Source organism: Lampetra fluviatilis, chromosome 9, assembly GCF_964198595.1.
Source record: "Lampetra fluviatilis chromosome 9, kcLamFluv1.1, whole genome shotgun sequence".
Lineage (NCBI taxonomy): Eukaryota > Metazoa > Chordata > Hyperoartia > Petromyzontiformes > Petromyzontidae > Lampetra > Lampetra fluviatilis.
In genome coordinates, this window is record NC_136283.1 from 2,168,021 (window position 1) to 2,182,096 (window position 14,076).

The window sequence follows — 14,076 nt, forward strand, 5'->3', positions numbered from 1 at the left end:
TAAAACAAGCGAGTCGATTGCAATGCACGAAAAGGAAAGCAGTAATGAACAAAAAGTGACCTCAAATGTTAATTCTGTACACATGTTAGAATTAATTATTTTGTCGTTTTATTGCCTCCCCCCCCCCCTCTTTTGGATATGGCCCTCCCGCTTTTTGTGTTTAATTTATTTTATTTGAGGGTGGGTGGGGCGTGCGGGGGCTGCAAATAAACACTTGCGTAAATTTAAAACAATCACAATCATAAATCGGCCTTCCTGGTAAACGAATCGCACTGGCGCTCCCCCTCTTCCTTCCCCCGGGTAGTGGGGAAGCCGAGTAGTGCGGGGCTGGCGGCGGCAGCAGCCACAGCCGCAGCTGCTACCAGTGCCCCAGCCGCCCCTGCTTCTGTGTCTCTCGCTGGTCTATCCGACCAAGGTATGTGGGCGTTAAACAAAAGACGAGGAAATTTGTATGGGGCTCTTGGCGCATGCGCCCTTTTCCTGCATGCACCGATGTCCATCCTCCTGACTTCGCCTCCTTTCCTTCCACCCCCTTTCACTTCATCCCTCCTTGTCCACCAACCACCAAGCCAGCCAATCAACCTGTGACCTCCCTTTCCCCTCGTTGCCCCCTGAGAGCAAAAGTGTGGAACCAGTAACAAAGCAAAAGTGCTATTTCTCCTTCGAGGGCTTTTAGAAGGGCTGTGTATGGTACAGTGCAGTTAGGTGTGCAACGTGCGAGGGAATAACAAGACACTGCCTAGATATTTCAAATATGATTCTCCTGAAAATACGTGAAAATAAAACCTACAAGGTCGAGAACTGCCTTACCTACCCAAAAGTGCAAAGATTAACAAAGTTGACTTAAATACTACAACAGTACATTTTCCACCGAATTGCCTGCCATCTGTGTCCAACATGCTTTGTTCTATTCAAGTAGCCCAGATATTGGGCTATCTCAGTGGTGTTCTCAAGGTCCAGATCTCATTCCTCTCTGCAATTTAAATGCAAATGGGGTAATGGCACATCTCTTACATTTGTTGATTGGTAATCGTTGAAACGTGAGGCCACGTGGAGGTGTGACGACTGGAGTTTCTGAAACCTCTCGGCTGGAATCTTGTTTCAGCCTTACCCAGAGCGATTCGCATGCAGTCTCTGGACGACGTTTAAGCAACAAGTCGACCTTGCGTGTGCTTCTTGTCGTTATCTTCCGTCCACATGTTTACAACCGTTTTGATTTCCCCTTCATCTTCTCAGCTTGGTAGAAAAAATATATTTGTTCCATCTGAATGCAATTTCAGATGTTCTCGCTGCAGGCCATGTGCATTCTTTTAAAAACCACTTCACTACTTACGTGTATATTTTTTTTCACAGCGAGCTTAAAAATAATGTTATCCCGTTACTAAAATACAACAAATGAAATGCACAAAATGCCAATCAACAACGTTTCGTAATTTTATGACCACTGTTGTCCATATAAATGATCTATTTAGCCCAATAATGTTAAATACATTATACCAAAGAGTTTAATAAATCTTCACAAGCCCACCATTAGTTCTTGATGTGTTTTGCGATGACTGGACAAAAAAGCCAAGCCAATGAAAACCTTGGTTTTTTTTTAAACAGTTAATGATGATAACTCAATGTACATAACATTTCCATTTCAATCCCTTTGCATTTGTCTAGAAGATTGCAACTGGCTAATGCTACATTATCCAAATATTAGAATGATCACAAATTAAATATATAATTTGCTCATATTTTCCAATCTTGTAAAGTGTCATTCTTCTAAAACATCTCTTGGAACGTAATTGTTTTTTCCCCCTGAGACAAAGCATAGCCCTGTTGCATTTTGCAAAATTAAAACAGAAAAAAAATATATATATGCATGTGCATGCCTAATGCCGTATAAATCTAGTCCATAAACATTACTATTTATATTTTCTAAATATCACTCCCCTTGAAAGTGTGGCTTGTAAGGTTGATTGCGCATCTGCCAAGACTAATAATATATTCAGTTTTTAAAAATATCTTTAAAATGAATGCTACCCGTTATGATTGTTCAAGAAAGCCTTAAGCGATGCAGGTTGATACTTGGTATAATCCCCTGTAATGTTCACCAGTTTAAAAAGGTTTTTTCCATGACCTAATTTTGCTGAAATGAACTGTTGTTTGCTGGCCGATTGTTGAATCTTAAAAATAATGTAGATGCATTAACAACTCATTATTTATTCCTCCAGAATTATCGTAAATAATTGGCGTTCTAATTAACAGCATGTTAAATCAATTTGTGCGGTTATTTTAAATTCGATCATTGTCATTGTTGTCCATACTAATGTACGTTCCCTTTATTTAATTTTACATTATAAGCTCAAATACTTACAAGTATTTTGCTGGCTTAATGTCTATTTTACTATTGCAAGATGGCCACAAGCATTTGCAGTGCTACATTTAGTTAAATATTTGTCATTAAGCCACTTAACCACAGCTCCGTGTCATTTGTTCTTCCAAACCAGGTGTAACCTTTTTGTTATTTCAATTGAGTATTGTATGGCAGAGCAAACCTGAATATGAGTGTTGGCTAACAGTGGCTGCAATTGCTAACTGCTACATAATACCTCGTATCTGCAGAAGACATGGATATTATAATTATAGCCTGCGTGGCTGAAATAAACCATTAAAAAGAAATGTTAATACTAATATCAAAGCCCTGCCCTACATTAAGCAACTATTTAATGTCACCCAGACTTATACTGTGGTATTGACTCACTTAGCAGAAACATGAGATTTCCAAATGAAGACTGAAAAACTCTGCAACATATGTATGCGCACGTGCACAGAGTGTAGAATTTGATGATGGCTTTAGCTACGGGTGAAGGTTGTGGTTCTGTTTTTACCCAGCTATAAATATTTCAATTTGTAACATAGCCTGTTCGCAAAGACCATACTGTACTGAATTATGTTGCCTGACAAAGTGAACCTGTGACTCATACCAGATATCCATTAAGAATGCCAAGTGATTAGTTTGTTAAATGACTGCATGAAACTGCATGGTTAAATGTGAATATGTTTTCCTTGCCACAGGTTTTATGTTCTGTTAGAGACTCTGTTGATAGGTTTTCTTTGCTCATACAGTTCTTGTGCACATGTTTTAACTTTGGCAGGGCATTTGAATGTTAAAACAATGGGATGGTGGTGGGGAGGGAAGAACATACTTTCAGTAATTTCAATTACCTATGGTGCAGATTACCAAGAAGACATTGCATGTCCACAATTGACTGTTGTGCAACCTTTAGTGGTGGATGTCTTTGCTTTGTGCTACGCATGATGGTTTTTCAATCACTCTTGGAGGGCATTTTAAAAGTGCTCACCAACTCTGCATGAGGAAACACAAAATTCATACAACTCTCTTACATTTGGACCACGGTGCACCTTCATTCAGTCGTGGCATTTTGCATTTGCCCAGGTCTCTGCAGATTAAACAGTCAACTAAACTATGTCTTTGTCTCTCTTCCTTTCCCATGTTTCCAACCAACTGTACTCTGTTGTACCCTTCGCGGATGCACTTCCTGTCCAAGGTAAGGAACTCGGTGGGAGGTTGCTTATTTTATTCTGCTGCTCCTGTTGTATTTGACTCCATCCCCCCTGTTGCAGTAAATATTTCCCCCTGGTTGCCCCTCTTTAAAACAAGTATTCATGCAATTTTTGTACAGCATCTTGGGATACGGTCACATTTTAGGTGCCCCCTTATAGTTTTTGTCGATGCACGTTTACGTCATGTTCATAAACGCAGTGTCTTTATGACGTCAGCTAATGCTCTCTGTGGAGATTGTGGACCTCTCTTCATTGATGATCATGCTGTTCTCCCAAGTCATCCATTCATATGATTTCTATTGTAAGGGATGATTTGTTGGCTGTGACCATTTCAAAGTTAATGTATCTTTTAAAATTCGATTCCTTTTGAAATGTAGCCTTTTTTTCCCTAAACTCGATTAGCATTATTGCAATGAATAAATTATGTGTACAATTTCGATTTAAAGCTTTCGTGTCTGCAGGGATTCATCTTCTTGGTTCTTTTGGTAAAGTCACATAGAAGGGAAATAATAAAATAATGAAAATAAAACATAATAGAATACAATTCTCACGACGTTTCAGCCACAACGCAAGCAGCCGTCCTCAGGTGAAGAACAGGTCTGTCGGAAAGACAGTCACGAAAGCTTTAAATCTTCACCTGAGGACGGCTGCTTGCGTTGTGGCCAAAACGTCGTGAGAATTGTATTTAATAATGTTTTATTTTTTATTATTTTATTATTTCCCTTCTACGTGACTTTACCTATGTGTACAATCTTTTCGTTAATACATTTTCAACAGATTGTCCGAATGGAATGAGAAAAATTGTGTAATATTACTGATATTGGGTTTTTCCCTCCTGCTTGCAGTTTATAGCATTGATTGCACGTTACTAATGGTGCGGTGTGTGTTCCCTTGTAGCAGCCAAGAGTCTTCTGAACAAGAAAACTCAGGATGGCGTTAAGGTGAGCCAGCAAAATTCACGCTGTGCTCAGTGCTTAACTTTACATGCTCAGCATTTCAGCAATGTAATGTTTAAATCCTAATGGTTTTATCATCTGTGTTAATATATTGCGTAATGGCCTTGAGGTTGTCGTAAGGGCTTGCAAATATGCTGTTTGTTTAGTGCTGCTTATGAAATATATATTATGGGCTATTAATCCAATGCCATGTGAAGGAAAGTTCTGAATGTGACAAATAACACGCTGGGTATTGTCGACAAACGTCACATTTTGCATGTCTTTGCTGTGATTGTTTGATGTCACTGTAAACCTAGTCTTTTGTTTATACTTTTATGTATTTAACAATGACTATCCATGTGTACCATATCAACTATATGTGCTACTTAAAAAAAAAGAAATGTGCCTTTGTTTAAATTCTCTCTTCAGTGCTTTATGAAAAGAATAAAACTCATGAGGCCACTGCCTTACACAGTACAGTTTTAACAAACCTAACGCATATGCCAAGTAAATGAAAGGAGAAAAAAATGCTCTACATGGAATAATTAAATATACCCCTTACTCTTCTTTTCCCTTTCACAATATAATACGGAAATTAATGTAGTTCACACTTGAATGCTGCTGTATTTAGATGATTCCATGGAGTGCATTGTGTATACTCTTCGAATACACTAAGCACTTAATACTGAGAGGGTTTATTTGCTATGTCAGCATGCAACAAGGTATGAAGGCATCGTCTACAAAAGAGCACGCTTACAGCCTTGCAGCTTAAGATAATCAAGCCGAGCCTACCGCAGTATTGTTTTTTGTTATATATCTCATGGATATTCTTACTTTTGTGAATCGCTTGTTCCAAATTGTAAACATCGCTGCCAAGGCTGCGCTTGCCGTCAGTCCAAAAGCCTTCTTGCCGTGCTGCCATGTGTGGTTTATATGTGACTAACGGCTACAATTTGCTCTTTGATATCGCTGCTTCCGCCCCCCCTTCGACATTCTGCTACTCGGGGGTTTGTGGGGGGTTTACATTCAGAAACGGAAGTCCAGTGCAAGTGTTCAGGTACTGTTGAGAACCATCTTGTTTTCAAAAACAATAGCAAATAGTAACAAGTGTAAATTAACAAAAACAAATATTTGTGAGTAAAGAAAAATGAGAGAAAAAAAACATTAAATTATGATTCATTAATTGTCCTTTTAAACATATATTGCTAGATATTGTCCATTCCTGTCCCATCTTTTTTGATTGGAATTGCATCGTGGCTTTCACACCCTTTTCATCGCGTCCTCCCAGCCGTTGCCTTGCCGTGTCGTGACATCGCATGTCTCTCGCATGCCAAAACTTGGTGCGTCGCTTTTCTTGTTTTGTTTAAAAAGTCCACCCCCAAATCCCTTCTCCTCTTCCTCCTTCCCAACAACGACCCTGAGTTTTGGTGCCGTTTATTTCTGCACGTGCATGCAAACAGAATGCCGGTTGCACTCAGAGGGGTTTCTTCCTATACATAATTAGATTTTTTTAAATGAGTTATAACAAGTAAAATCATACTATGATGTAGTCTGTAACAAACCATGAAGCCTGAAGTGAATGGAAAACACTCGGGCACAATGTGCGAACATTCATTTCACTTTGTGTTTGATTTTTTACTTGGTGTATTTAGCTGTTTCTGTTTCATTGTTTTTTTCTTTACTCTTGTTTTCTCATTTACCAAATAACGTCAATATTTGTTTTGTTTTTATTATGTACGCGTTTTCATGACAACCCATCCAAAGTAGTGTTTTCCACTTTTCCACTGTAAAGTCATCCAATCTGTCTGCAATAATACTGTACGGGGTCAAAGTGTAACTTTTGAAAGTTATTCCTGTGCAGGTTCATGTATTTGAATTGCAGCTTGCCGTCAAGTTATGTCAGAACCACTTTGTCCGATTGTTATGCAGCGTTACGTAAAATTGTAGTTAAACCCGGGGGATGAAGGCAGGGGTGGAAATGCTATTGAATGTATTTTTTTGCTAAAAGATTTAAATTTGCGGGTAAACAAATGCGTACGCACAAAATGTTAAGTCAATGCTGAGGACAACGGAACGCATTTTCACGAGCGTAAGAGCCGAGTTAAAAACTTTCACCGGGCACATTGCTGCTGCAGCGGGGGGGGGGGGGAGCCATTTATCTCCCCAGGTGGGGCAAGGGGGGGGGATGGCGTTGAGCAGTAAAAGTATTTTAACGCACCGTTTTCTGCCACGACAGCAGAACAACACAGCAGCCAGTGTAGCGAGCAGTGGGAAAGAGGGCTCCCCTTCTCCAGCACTGGTACTGCATGCTTGTGTTTCTTTTACGTTTGATTTGGGTTCATTAATTCCCTTTATTTTCTCTATGAAGTAGTGTAACATTGTCACGCAGTTCTAACATTTTTGTTAGGGTTTATTGTTAACGCGAGGGGAATTTTATTTTCCTCCGTCTGCCCTAGCTGGTTTGGTTTGTTTTTCGTTGTTGTTTAACGATTTAAGTAATTTGGTTGAACCGTGTTTTATTTGCGATGAATATTGATTTATCCTCCAGTTTTCCTCCCTTCACGTTGGGATTTGTTTTACAGTGCACCATGAGTTCACTTTAGAGTAACAACATATGTTGATAGTTTTGCATGGCTTTTGTGACTTTAGTTTTTTTATATTATTCTTTTAACGTGAAAACTCTATTTTATATACACACACACACACGTTTGTGTGTGTGTGTGTATTTATCTGAATCTTAAATCATAACTTTTTTGCAATGAAAATGCCATTTTTCATCATTTTATTAGCTGCTGCATTTGTTCACAGTTCTCTAATTGCCTAATTTTGATCTCCACTGTTTATGATGGTGGCTGACAGTGCTAATCCACTCATCAATCAATAATGATAATTTATATACACACCGATATTCATTTTGCTTTTGGTATATTCAATACTAAACTTTGTAATTGCGCTAAGTGAGTTGAAATCGTTATAGAAGGCGATTTGTGTATGTTATTTATTACAAACTTTATTTATTTTGTTTGCCTTTTAGTTTTTATCCTAGTTTTAAAACTGACCTTGGCTCAATGGCATTTAATTTTATTTTAAACTTTGCATAAAAAAATACACCTTGCAAAAATGTTGTACTTGTAATAACAGTCTTACACTTGCATGATTGCACGCCATCCATCCATTGAATGACCAGACTTCAGGGATGAGTCGTCTTTCAAGTGTAATTATCTTTAATGTAAAGTGAGTAAGAATTCGGTAGTGTGTCAGTGTTCTTTCTGTATACGTCTGAGCACAAAGTAAGGTGACTTGAATAAACAGTATTGGTACAAATTCACAGAACTGCTCATTTTATTTTAATTACACATCTTTCTTTTTTGGAGACATTTGGCATTGTATAAAATAGCCAAAACGTTTAAATGTTTCTTCAAATTAAAGTCTCCCGAGTAGTAGTACTCTAAAAAATGAGTACAATTTTGTAAAAAAAAAATGAGCACTTCAAATTATCTAGCTGGGTTTAGTCATTGCTTAAGCTTTTTTGCATTTGATATGGTAAAGGGTAAAACAAACGGCTGGTAATGCATGCATTTGCGATGCACATCCCACTTTATTTGCACGCAAACGAACGAAGCACCCTTTGTGTCCATATACATGACCCAGACGGTTTTAACACCACAAAATGTTCATGAAAATCACAGCCCTGTTTTAGCACACATGAAACCAATGTAGGGGACTTGTAGTTGGCATTGGCCACGGAATGCATTTTTGGCACATTAGGAAGGATTAAATACAACCGGTATTCTACTTAACCCTCTTGTCTACTTCACTCATTCTTCAGGAGCCTCAGACCACTGTTATCCACAATCCGTCAAATGGAGCCAAGGTATTTTTTTTGTAAGCCATGGTGTTGTCCATGGTCTCATTCTATAAACTTTGACCACTGCCCAGCAGGGGATCAAAGTCTGTCCTGCACAAGTCACCAATTATTATTTGAGTGCTTCCTTGTCCACATTAGCAGCATCGCTTTTGGGGGTTTGACTTCACATTTAGACACCAAAACTATGAATTTATCATTGTGTGTAATCACGCATTACTGCCATGCTTGGGGGTGTGTGTGTGTGTTGGCTGGCTTCTTGCGTTACGTTTTTTGTTCAACCGTCCAAGGTTTTTATTTGCTCACATTTTAAATTGTCTGCAAAGCATACTTTTGTTTTTCGCATTTTTAAAGAATGCGGTAGGCTTCTGAGAGAAAAATATTTGTTAAAGCATCACAATATAAATAATGCCCCCAAAGAAATCCACTGAATAATTATTGATTTGATCGCCCAATATTTTATTGCACCAACAATATCCATAAATAAAAACAAATTATCGACACCAAATGATGTCATCTCTGTTTCATAATTATGCTTGCTAAAAAAACAGAAACTTTGATATGAGTGTGAATATTAAAAAAATTAGTTGACAATCTCGTCATAGGTGCAATGTTGTACTTGACTATTGAAGTGCCATATTGCACCAGATTTAAATTCACTTTTGTGAATACTCAGCTGTCTCTGAAGTTAATCACAATGAATTATTCTTGGCAGCCTTATATTGGATTGTTTGACCTATTTTGTTCGACTCGTCTTCATTTAAATCAAAATAACACTCATATTTTCTTAGTCTTTAAAATTGCTCAAAAATATGCATTGCCATGTGACGTCTGGAGCAGTGATTTTCAAGAGTCGTGTTAGATAGGATAATATCTCAACAGACACTTTCCATACGCGGCATGTGGAGGCATGGGTTTGTTTTTCTGTTAACAATGCCACGAAAGGATGCATTGTTTTGCATGAGGGGGAAATGTGCATCTTGTTGGAGTGAGCCATCGTCCTGGTGACATGAATGCATCTTGCTGGAACGTGAATGAACTTGTAATTGCTCTCTCATTACTCTGCAAAAAGGATGGAAAGCCTTTATTTTCCATTGTGGACATTTCTCAACAATAAACGATATAAACATGCGGTGACAGAAGGTCATTTAAAATATAATGGATGGTGCAGTAGTTGCTCCGATTGAACTAAAAAACAAAGGTTTTCCTAAATTCTTTGATTCATTATGTATTGTGCATGTTTATTTTCTTCACAGTTGTGCTTACTTTAAAGAGACACTTGCCTTGTCAAAACAAGTCTAAAGTTGCTCCTGTGTGAATGCACACAACAGCTTACTCTCACCCATCACGTTTTCAAAGAAATATAAATCAGACTTAAGATTAAACACCGTAACCAGGTCTGTCTTTATTAATTTTCATGCGGTCGCATGAAGTACTAAGCTGTGCACCAACAGTTCTCAGTCGCCGCTGCTTTTGCTCACTCCGGCCTTCTGTGCCTTCTTTACTTGCGAGTGGAGAGGATGAACTCGGTAACAAGTACAGATTCGCAGTTGGCAGCCAAGGAAAGGCTAAACTGAAGTGACGGTTGAGGATTGCTGATCACGAAGCACCGATTCAAAGCCAATCGCATGGAGTTGGTATGACCGAGGCATCTCTTTCTTTAAAGGCATGGCCACTAGCTAAACGTTGTGCAGCATGACTACCGTAACATTGCCACCTTGCAACTCGGATATTTCGGATTTCCCACTTAGCGATATGTCGTGTACTGTACTTGGACATGGCAGCTCTTCGTGTACAGTTGAGACATTTTGGTTTGACATGTAGTAAAAAAAAAAACTGGATACCCTTTGTTGAACTTTGATGTTTAATACGACGATTTGTTGAACTGTATGCAAACCCACCATTTGGGTTTACAGCAACAAGAATACAAAATAATAAAACAATTCTGGTGAGATGTTTAATTCTTCCAAGGAGAGATAACCGAAAGATTGTCGCACACGAAGATATAGTGGTCTAATTTTATCATTTATAAATGTGTCCATGCAGTGGTGTATTTGTCTCTTATTGAATTTCATTAACTTTTATTGCTTTAAAAGGTCTCTTTTTTTTGTACGTCTTCATTACTTGTTTTGTTTTTACCATTTGCCCTTCATGCTTTCTTTGTACCATTCCTTTAGTCCTTTGTGGAATGCTTACACGTGTTTTTGTTTATATCAACAGCAGTGTTGTTTTTTATAACAACCTAAATGTTTAACGTGTTTTTTTTTCCTGCCTCATATTGTATTTGTCCTTTAGTCCATTTGTGTGTCATAGTACATATATTGTTACATTGTCACTACTGTTTGTACACGCACATACAGAGATAACATCCAGTTTAACACGTAGGCTTTCGCGACCAATATTATTCATAATAAACGTTTTTGGGTTAGATCGCGTTATTTATAAATGTGTCATAACCCTCCACCACCCGACACGGCCAATCGGGAAGAAAGTGTCACGTTGACAAAAGACAAATAGTTCACTACTTTAGCCCACCGGTGTGGTGAAGAGTTTTTTTAGTACGACGTTTCGCTGGTAATTACATCCAGCATCATCGGGCAATTCGCCAGAATGGTGAAGCCCTCACTTGCTCCCGGTTTTAAATAGAGCAGCAGGGTGATGTCATCATTTAAAAAAATGTAAATGTTGTGGATTCACTCTTCAACACACCGGTGGGCTAAAGTAGTGAACTATTTGTCTTTTGTCAACGTGACACTTTTTTGCTGATTGGCCGTGTCGGGTGGTGGAGGGTTACGACACATTTATAAATAACGCGATCTAACCCAAAAAACTTTATTATGAATAACATCCAATGTGTACCCTATTTACTGATTGGTAGCCCCAATTAGTGAAGAGCATGAGTTGGGAAAAAATATTTCGTAAAAGCTAAAAAAATCACTGTCCTGTGATTAAAACTGGCACTTATCGAACATTCCTTTTCTAGGATTTGCTTCACATGAGCAATTAACCTTTTTACCGTAACAATACCATACAACACTCTTGTTATTTTTTTATGACTGATTACACGAATTGAAAGTGATCTTAATATTTCACACCGATAAAAAATAATTTACTTCTAAATGTTTGACAATTTATGTTCAGGCAAATATGACGTGCCAAGTTGTGTAAAAAAGGAGCATTATCTTCTTAACAATATATATTAACTGCCTGTACTTTGTTTGGCCTTCTACGCAGGAATCTTCCGAGAGCAGCAATACTACAATTGAGGATGAAGACGTGAAAGGTGAGTCGCAAATCCGAAACGCCTGTTAACTTACAATTTTTGCGATTTCATAACGAGCGCAAACATAACACGGCGAGCTGAAAATTTTTAAACAATACGAGTAAATGTGCCCAGCAGACAGACGCCTTCTGGCTGCCTAGCAGCGTACAAGGGAGATGCTGATTAAGTGAGGCGATCCAGTGATGTGACCTAAAGGGCCATGTGGGAATAAATGAAAACAAAACAAATTGAATTGATTTTCAAATTGTCTCTGCTCATAACTTCACATTGTGATTGCAGTCCCCCGCCGCACTCTTCGTGTTTCTTTGGTTTTTCCCCTGTACAGTGTGCTGCAAATATGATACGCCTGTGCTGGTGTCGAGACTTAATTATTAATGAGTGTGCGGTGCTGAAGAGCCACTTACAGTGAAATATTACAGCAGCGCTCATGTTCATAGGACCCCGCTGTTTTGAACGGATATATTGGGTTTAGTAATCATTGCATAACGATGGTCATTTGCCGGTTATTACACCATGTACCCACAGTTGAGTTATCCTGCATGTTTTGTACCTCATCATGTTTAGTTTTATTCCTTTTTTTTGTCATTGCTCATTTTTGTGCGTGTGTTTCCTTTCCACCCCCCCTCCGTACCCTTTTATTTTCCTCACCCTAAAAAAAAAACACTCGCCTGGATTGGTGTGATGCCCCCACACTCCCCGCCACCCCCCCCCATCCCCTACCCACACTGCTCCCTCCTCCCTCCACTCCTTGCCCGATGCATGCAGCCGCGAAAAGTGCAGAGCAATCGAGCGCAGTTAAACGGACGGAGCCAGCGGCCCTGGCTAATGCTAGCGCTAATACGAGCCCGACGGTTAAGCCCACCCAAAGCCACTCGCTCCAGCTTTCTGAGTCCGATCGCTCCAACTCCGTGCAGTGTAAGTCATAGGGGAATGAGTGAATGTGAGGAAAGCTTGCATGCACCTGCCAAGCTGTGGGAGGAGCACTCTTTAGGGCGATTCTCCAAGATGTTGGCAATAATAATAATTATAACGTGTTTTGTAGGAGTTGAGAAGTTCATTTTGTGAACCGAGGCAGAGTTTTCTTTTATGAATACATATTTTATGGGAGGCAGAGGCGTTGGACATCCGTGACTAATAAACCAATTGGGTTCTTTTGAAAATAGGGGATCCTTGACAAGTTTGGAAACCGATACCCGGTGTTGCCTGGTGAAAATGTGCATTGTATTATGGTGTGACCCAGCGCCGAGTATCATTGCCATTGTGAAAAGGGACGCTCTTTGGGGGTAACCCGAGTCCCCCAGGCTGTTGCGTCACATAGTCACGCTGGCTTGTGGCAGTAGGGGGATACAGACATGGAGAGTCAGCTGAATGGTGAGTAGCCGCCTCCTCGGCACTCTGGAAATTTGCTAAATTGGACAACACGTTCGTAGGCTGGTGTCTCGTGACGGAGTTGCTGAAAGAGTTTTTGGAAATGTCAACAGGTATTTGTGTGTCTGTGAATGTATTTAAATGATCCATTAAAAAATAGTGTCAAAGTCACCTTGCTGCTGGGCTCGGCGACGGGGGAAGCGTTAGAGGAGAGAACAGAATTGCAGTGCGGAACCCACGGGCTTTGCATATCTGTGCCTGAGCCAAATAAAGTCTGCCTTGGTTAGCTGGCTTCGCCGTGTAATAACATCAATGCCAGTGGAATAATTTGCTTCGAGCATGGATGGGAAGCTTAAAATAGAGTCTGGATTAGTAAGCAGGTAGATATTTTGCTGCTGTGTGTGTTTGCGCATTCAGTATGCAGACTCGTAAATGTCTCGCCATAGTTTGCATGCTTCTCCCCCTTCCTTTGGTGTTTGCGTTTGGTTTTATATATCGGTATGATTTGTTTATTTGAGACAGACATCACCATTGCTTTCATTTGAAGGTTGTGTTATTTATCCTTTTCATTTTAACACAATGTATTGGCTCAGTGATGTGATGTAGCTGTCCTTGCCTCCATACACATTCCTCCAGTTATTTTAGTGAAGGTTCTTGTTAAACAATGTGCAGCGTAGAATTTGCTTTGGTGTGTTCTGTCATCCAAGCCCAGGTGTCATCCAAGCCCAGATGTTTTGCATAGATAAAACTAACAGATTAAAATAGCATTTTTAATTACATCTCTCAGCAATTACACATTCGGTTGTCTCAACACCTGGTGCCAGAGTATCGCATATACAATGCTTGAGAGTAAACAGGGTTGACAGAACACGTTTCAGTAGCTTTGTATGTCCAGAAAAACGCAAACCATGGTGATTGCTTATTAACAGTGTGCAATTTGTGTGGTTTTCCGTGTTTGTGAACGCTTAATTGACCTGAGATATTTTCTCTTATTCCCCGCACACGTTACATTTTAAACTGCTCTGCCTCGACATCCCCTGCACTTGTTGAAT

The 14,076-nt window shown here is 39.4% G+C and overlaps 1 protein-coding gene across 26 annotated transcripts in view; it reads left to right on the forward strand.

Annotated features, from left to right (window-relative positions):
• Positions 1-14,076, forward strand: part of LOC144934116 (calcium/calmodulin-dependent protein kinase type II delta chain) — a 70,864-nt gene that overhangs the window by 50,518 nt on the left and 6,270 nt on the right. Inside the window, exons 13-19 of one of the 26 annotated variants that reach the window (XM_078859527.1) lie at positions 305-415; positions 4,471-4,514; positions 5,539-5,565; positions 6,745-6,807; positions 8,338-8,382; positions 11,608-11,656; positions 12,422-12,571. In XM_078859527.1, coding sequence (XP_078715653.1) covers positions 305-415; positions 4,471-4,514; positions 5,539-5,565; positions 6,745-6,807; positions 8,338-8,382; positions 11,608-11,656; positions 12,422-12,571 — 489 coding nt within the window. The remainder of the gene's footprint in view (positions 1-304; positions 416-4,470; positions 4,515-5,538; positions 5,566-6,744; positions 6,808-8,337; positions 8,383-11,607; positions 11,657-12,421; positions 12,572-14,076) is intronic. The other 25 variants (XM_078859529.1, XM_078859528.1, XM_078859530.1 and 22 more) reach the window with 25 other exon arrangements.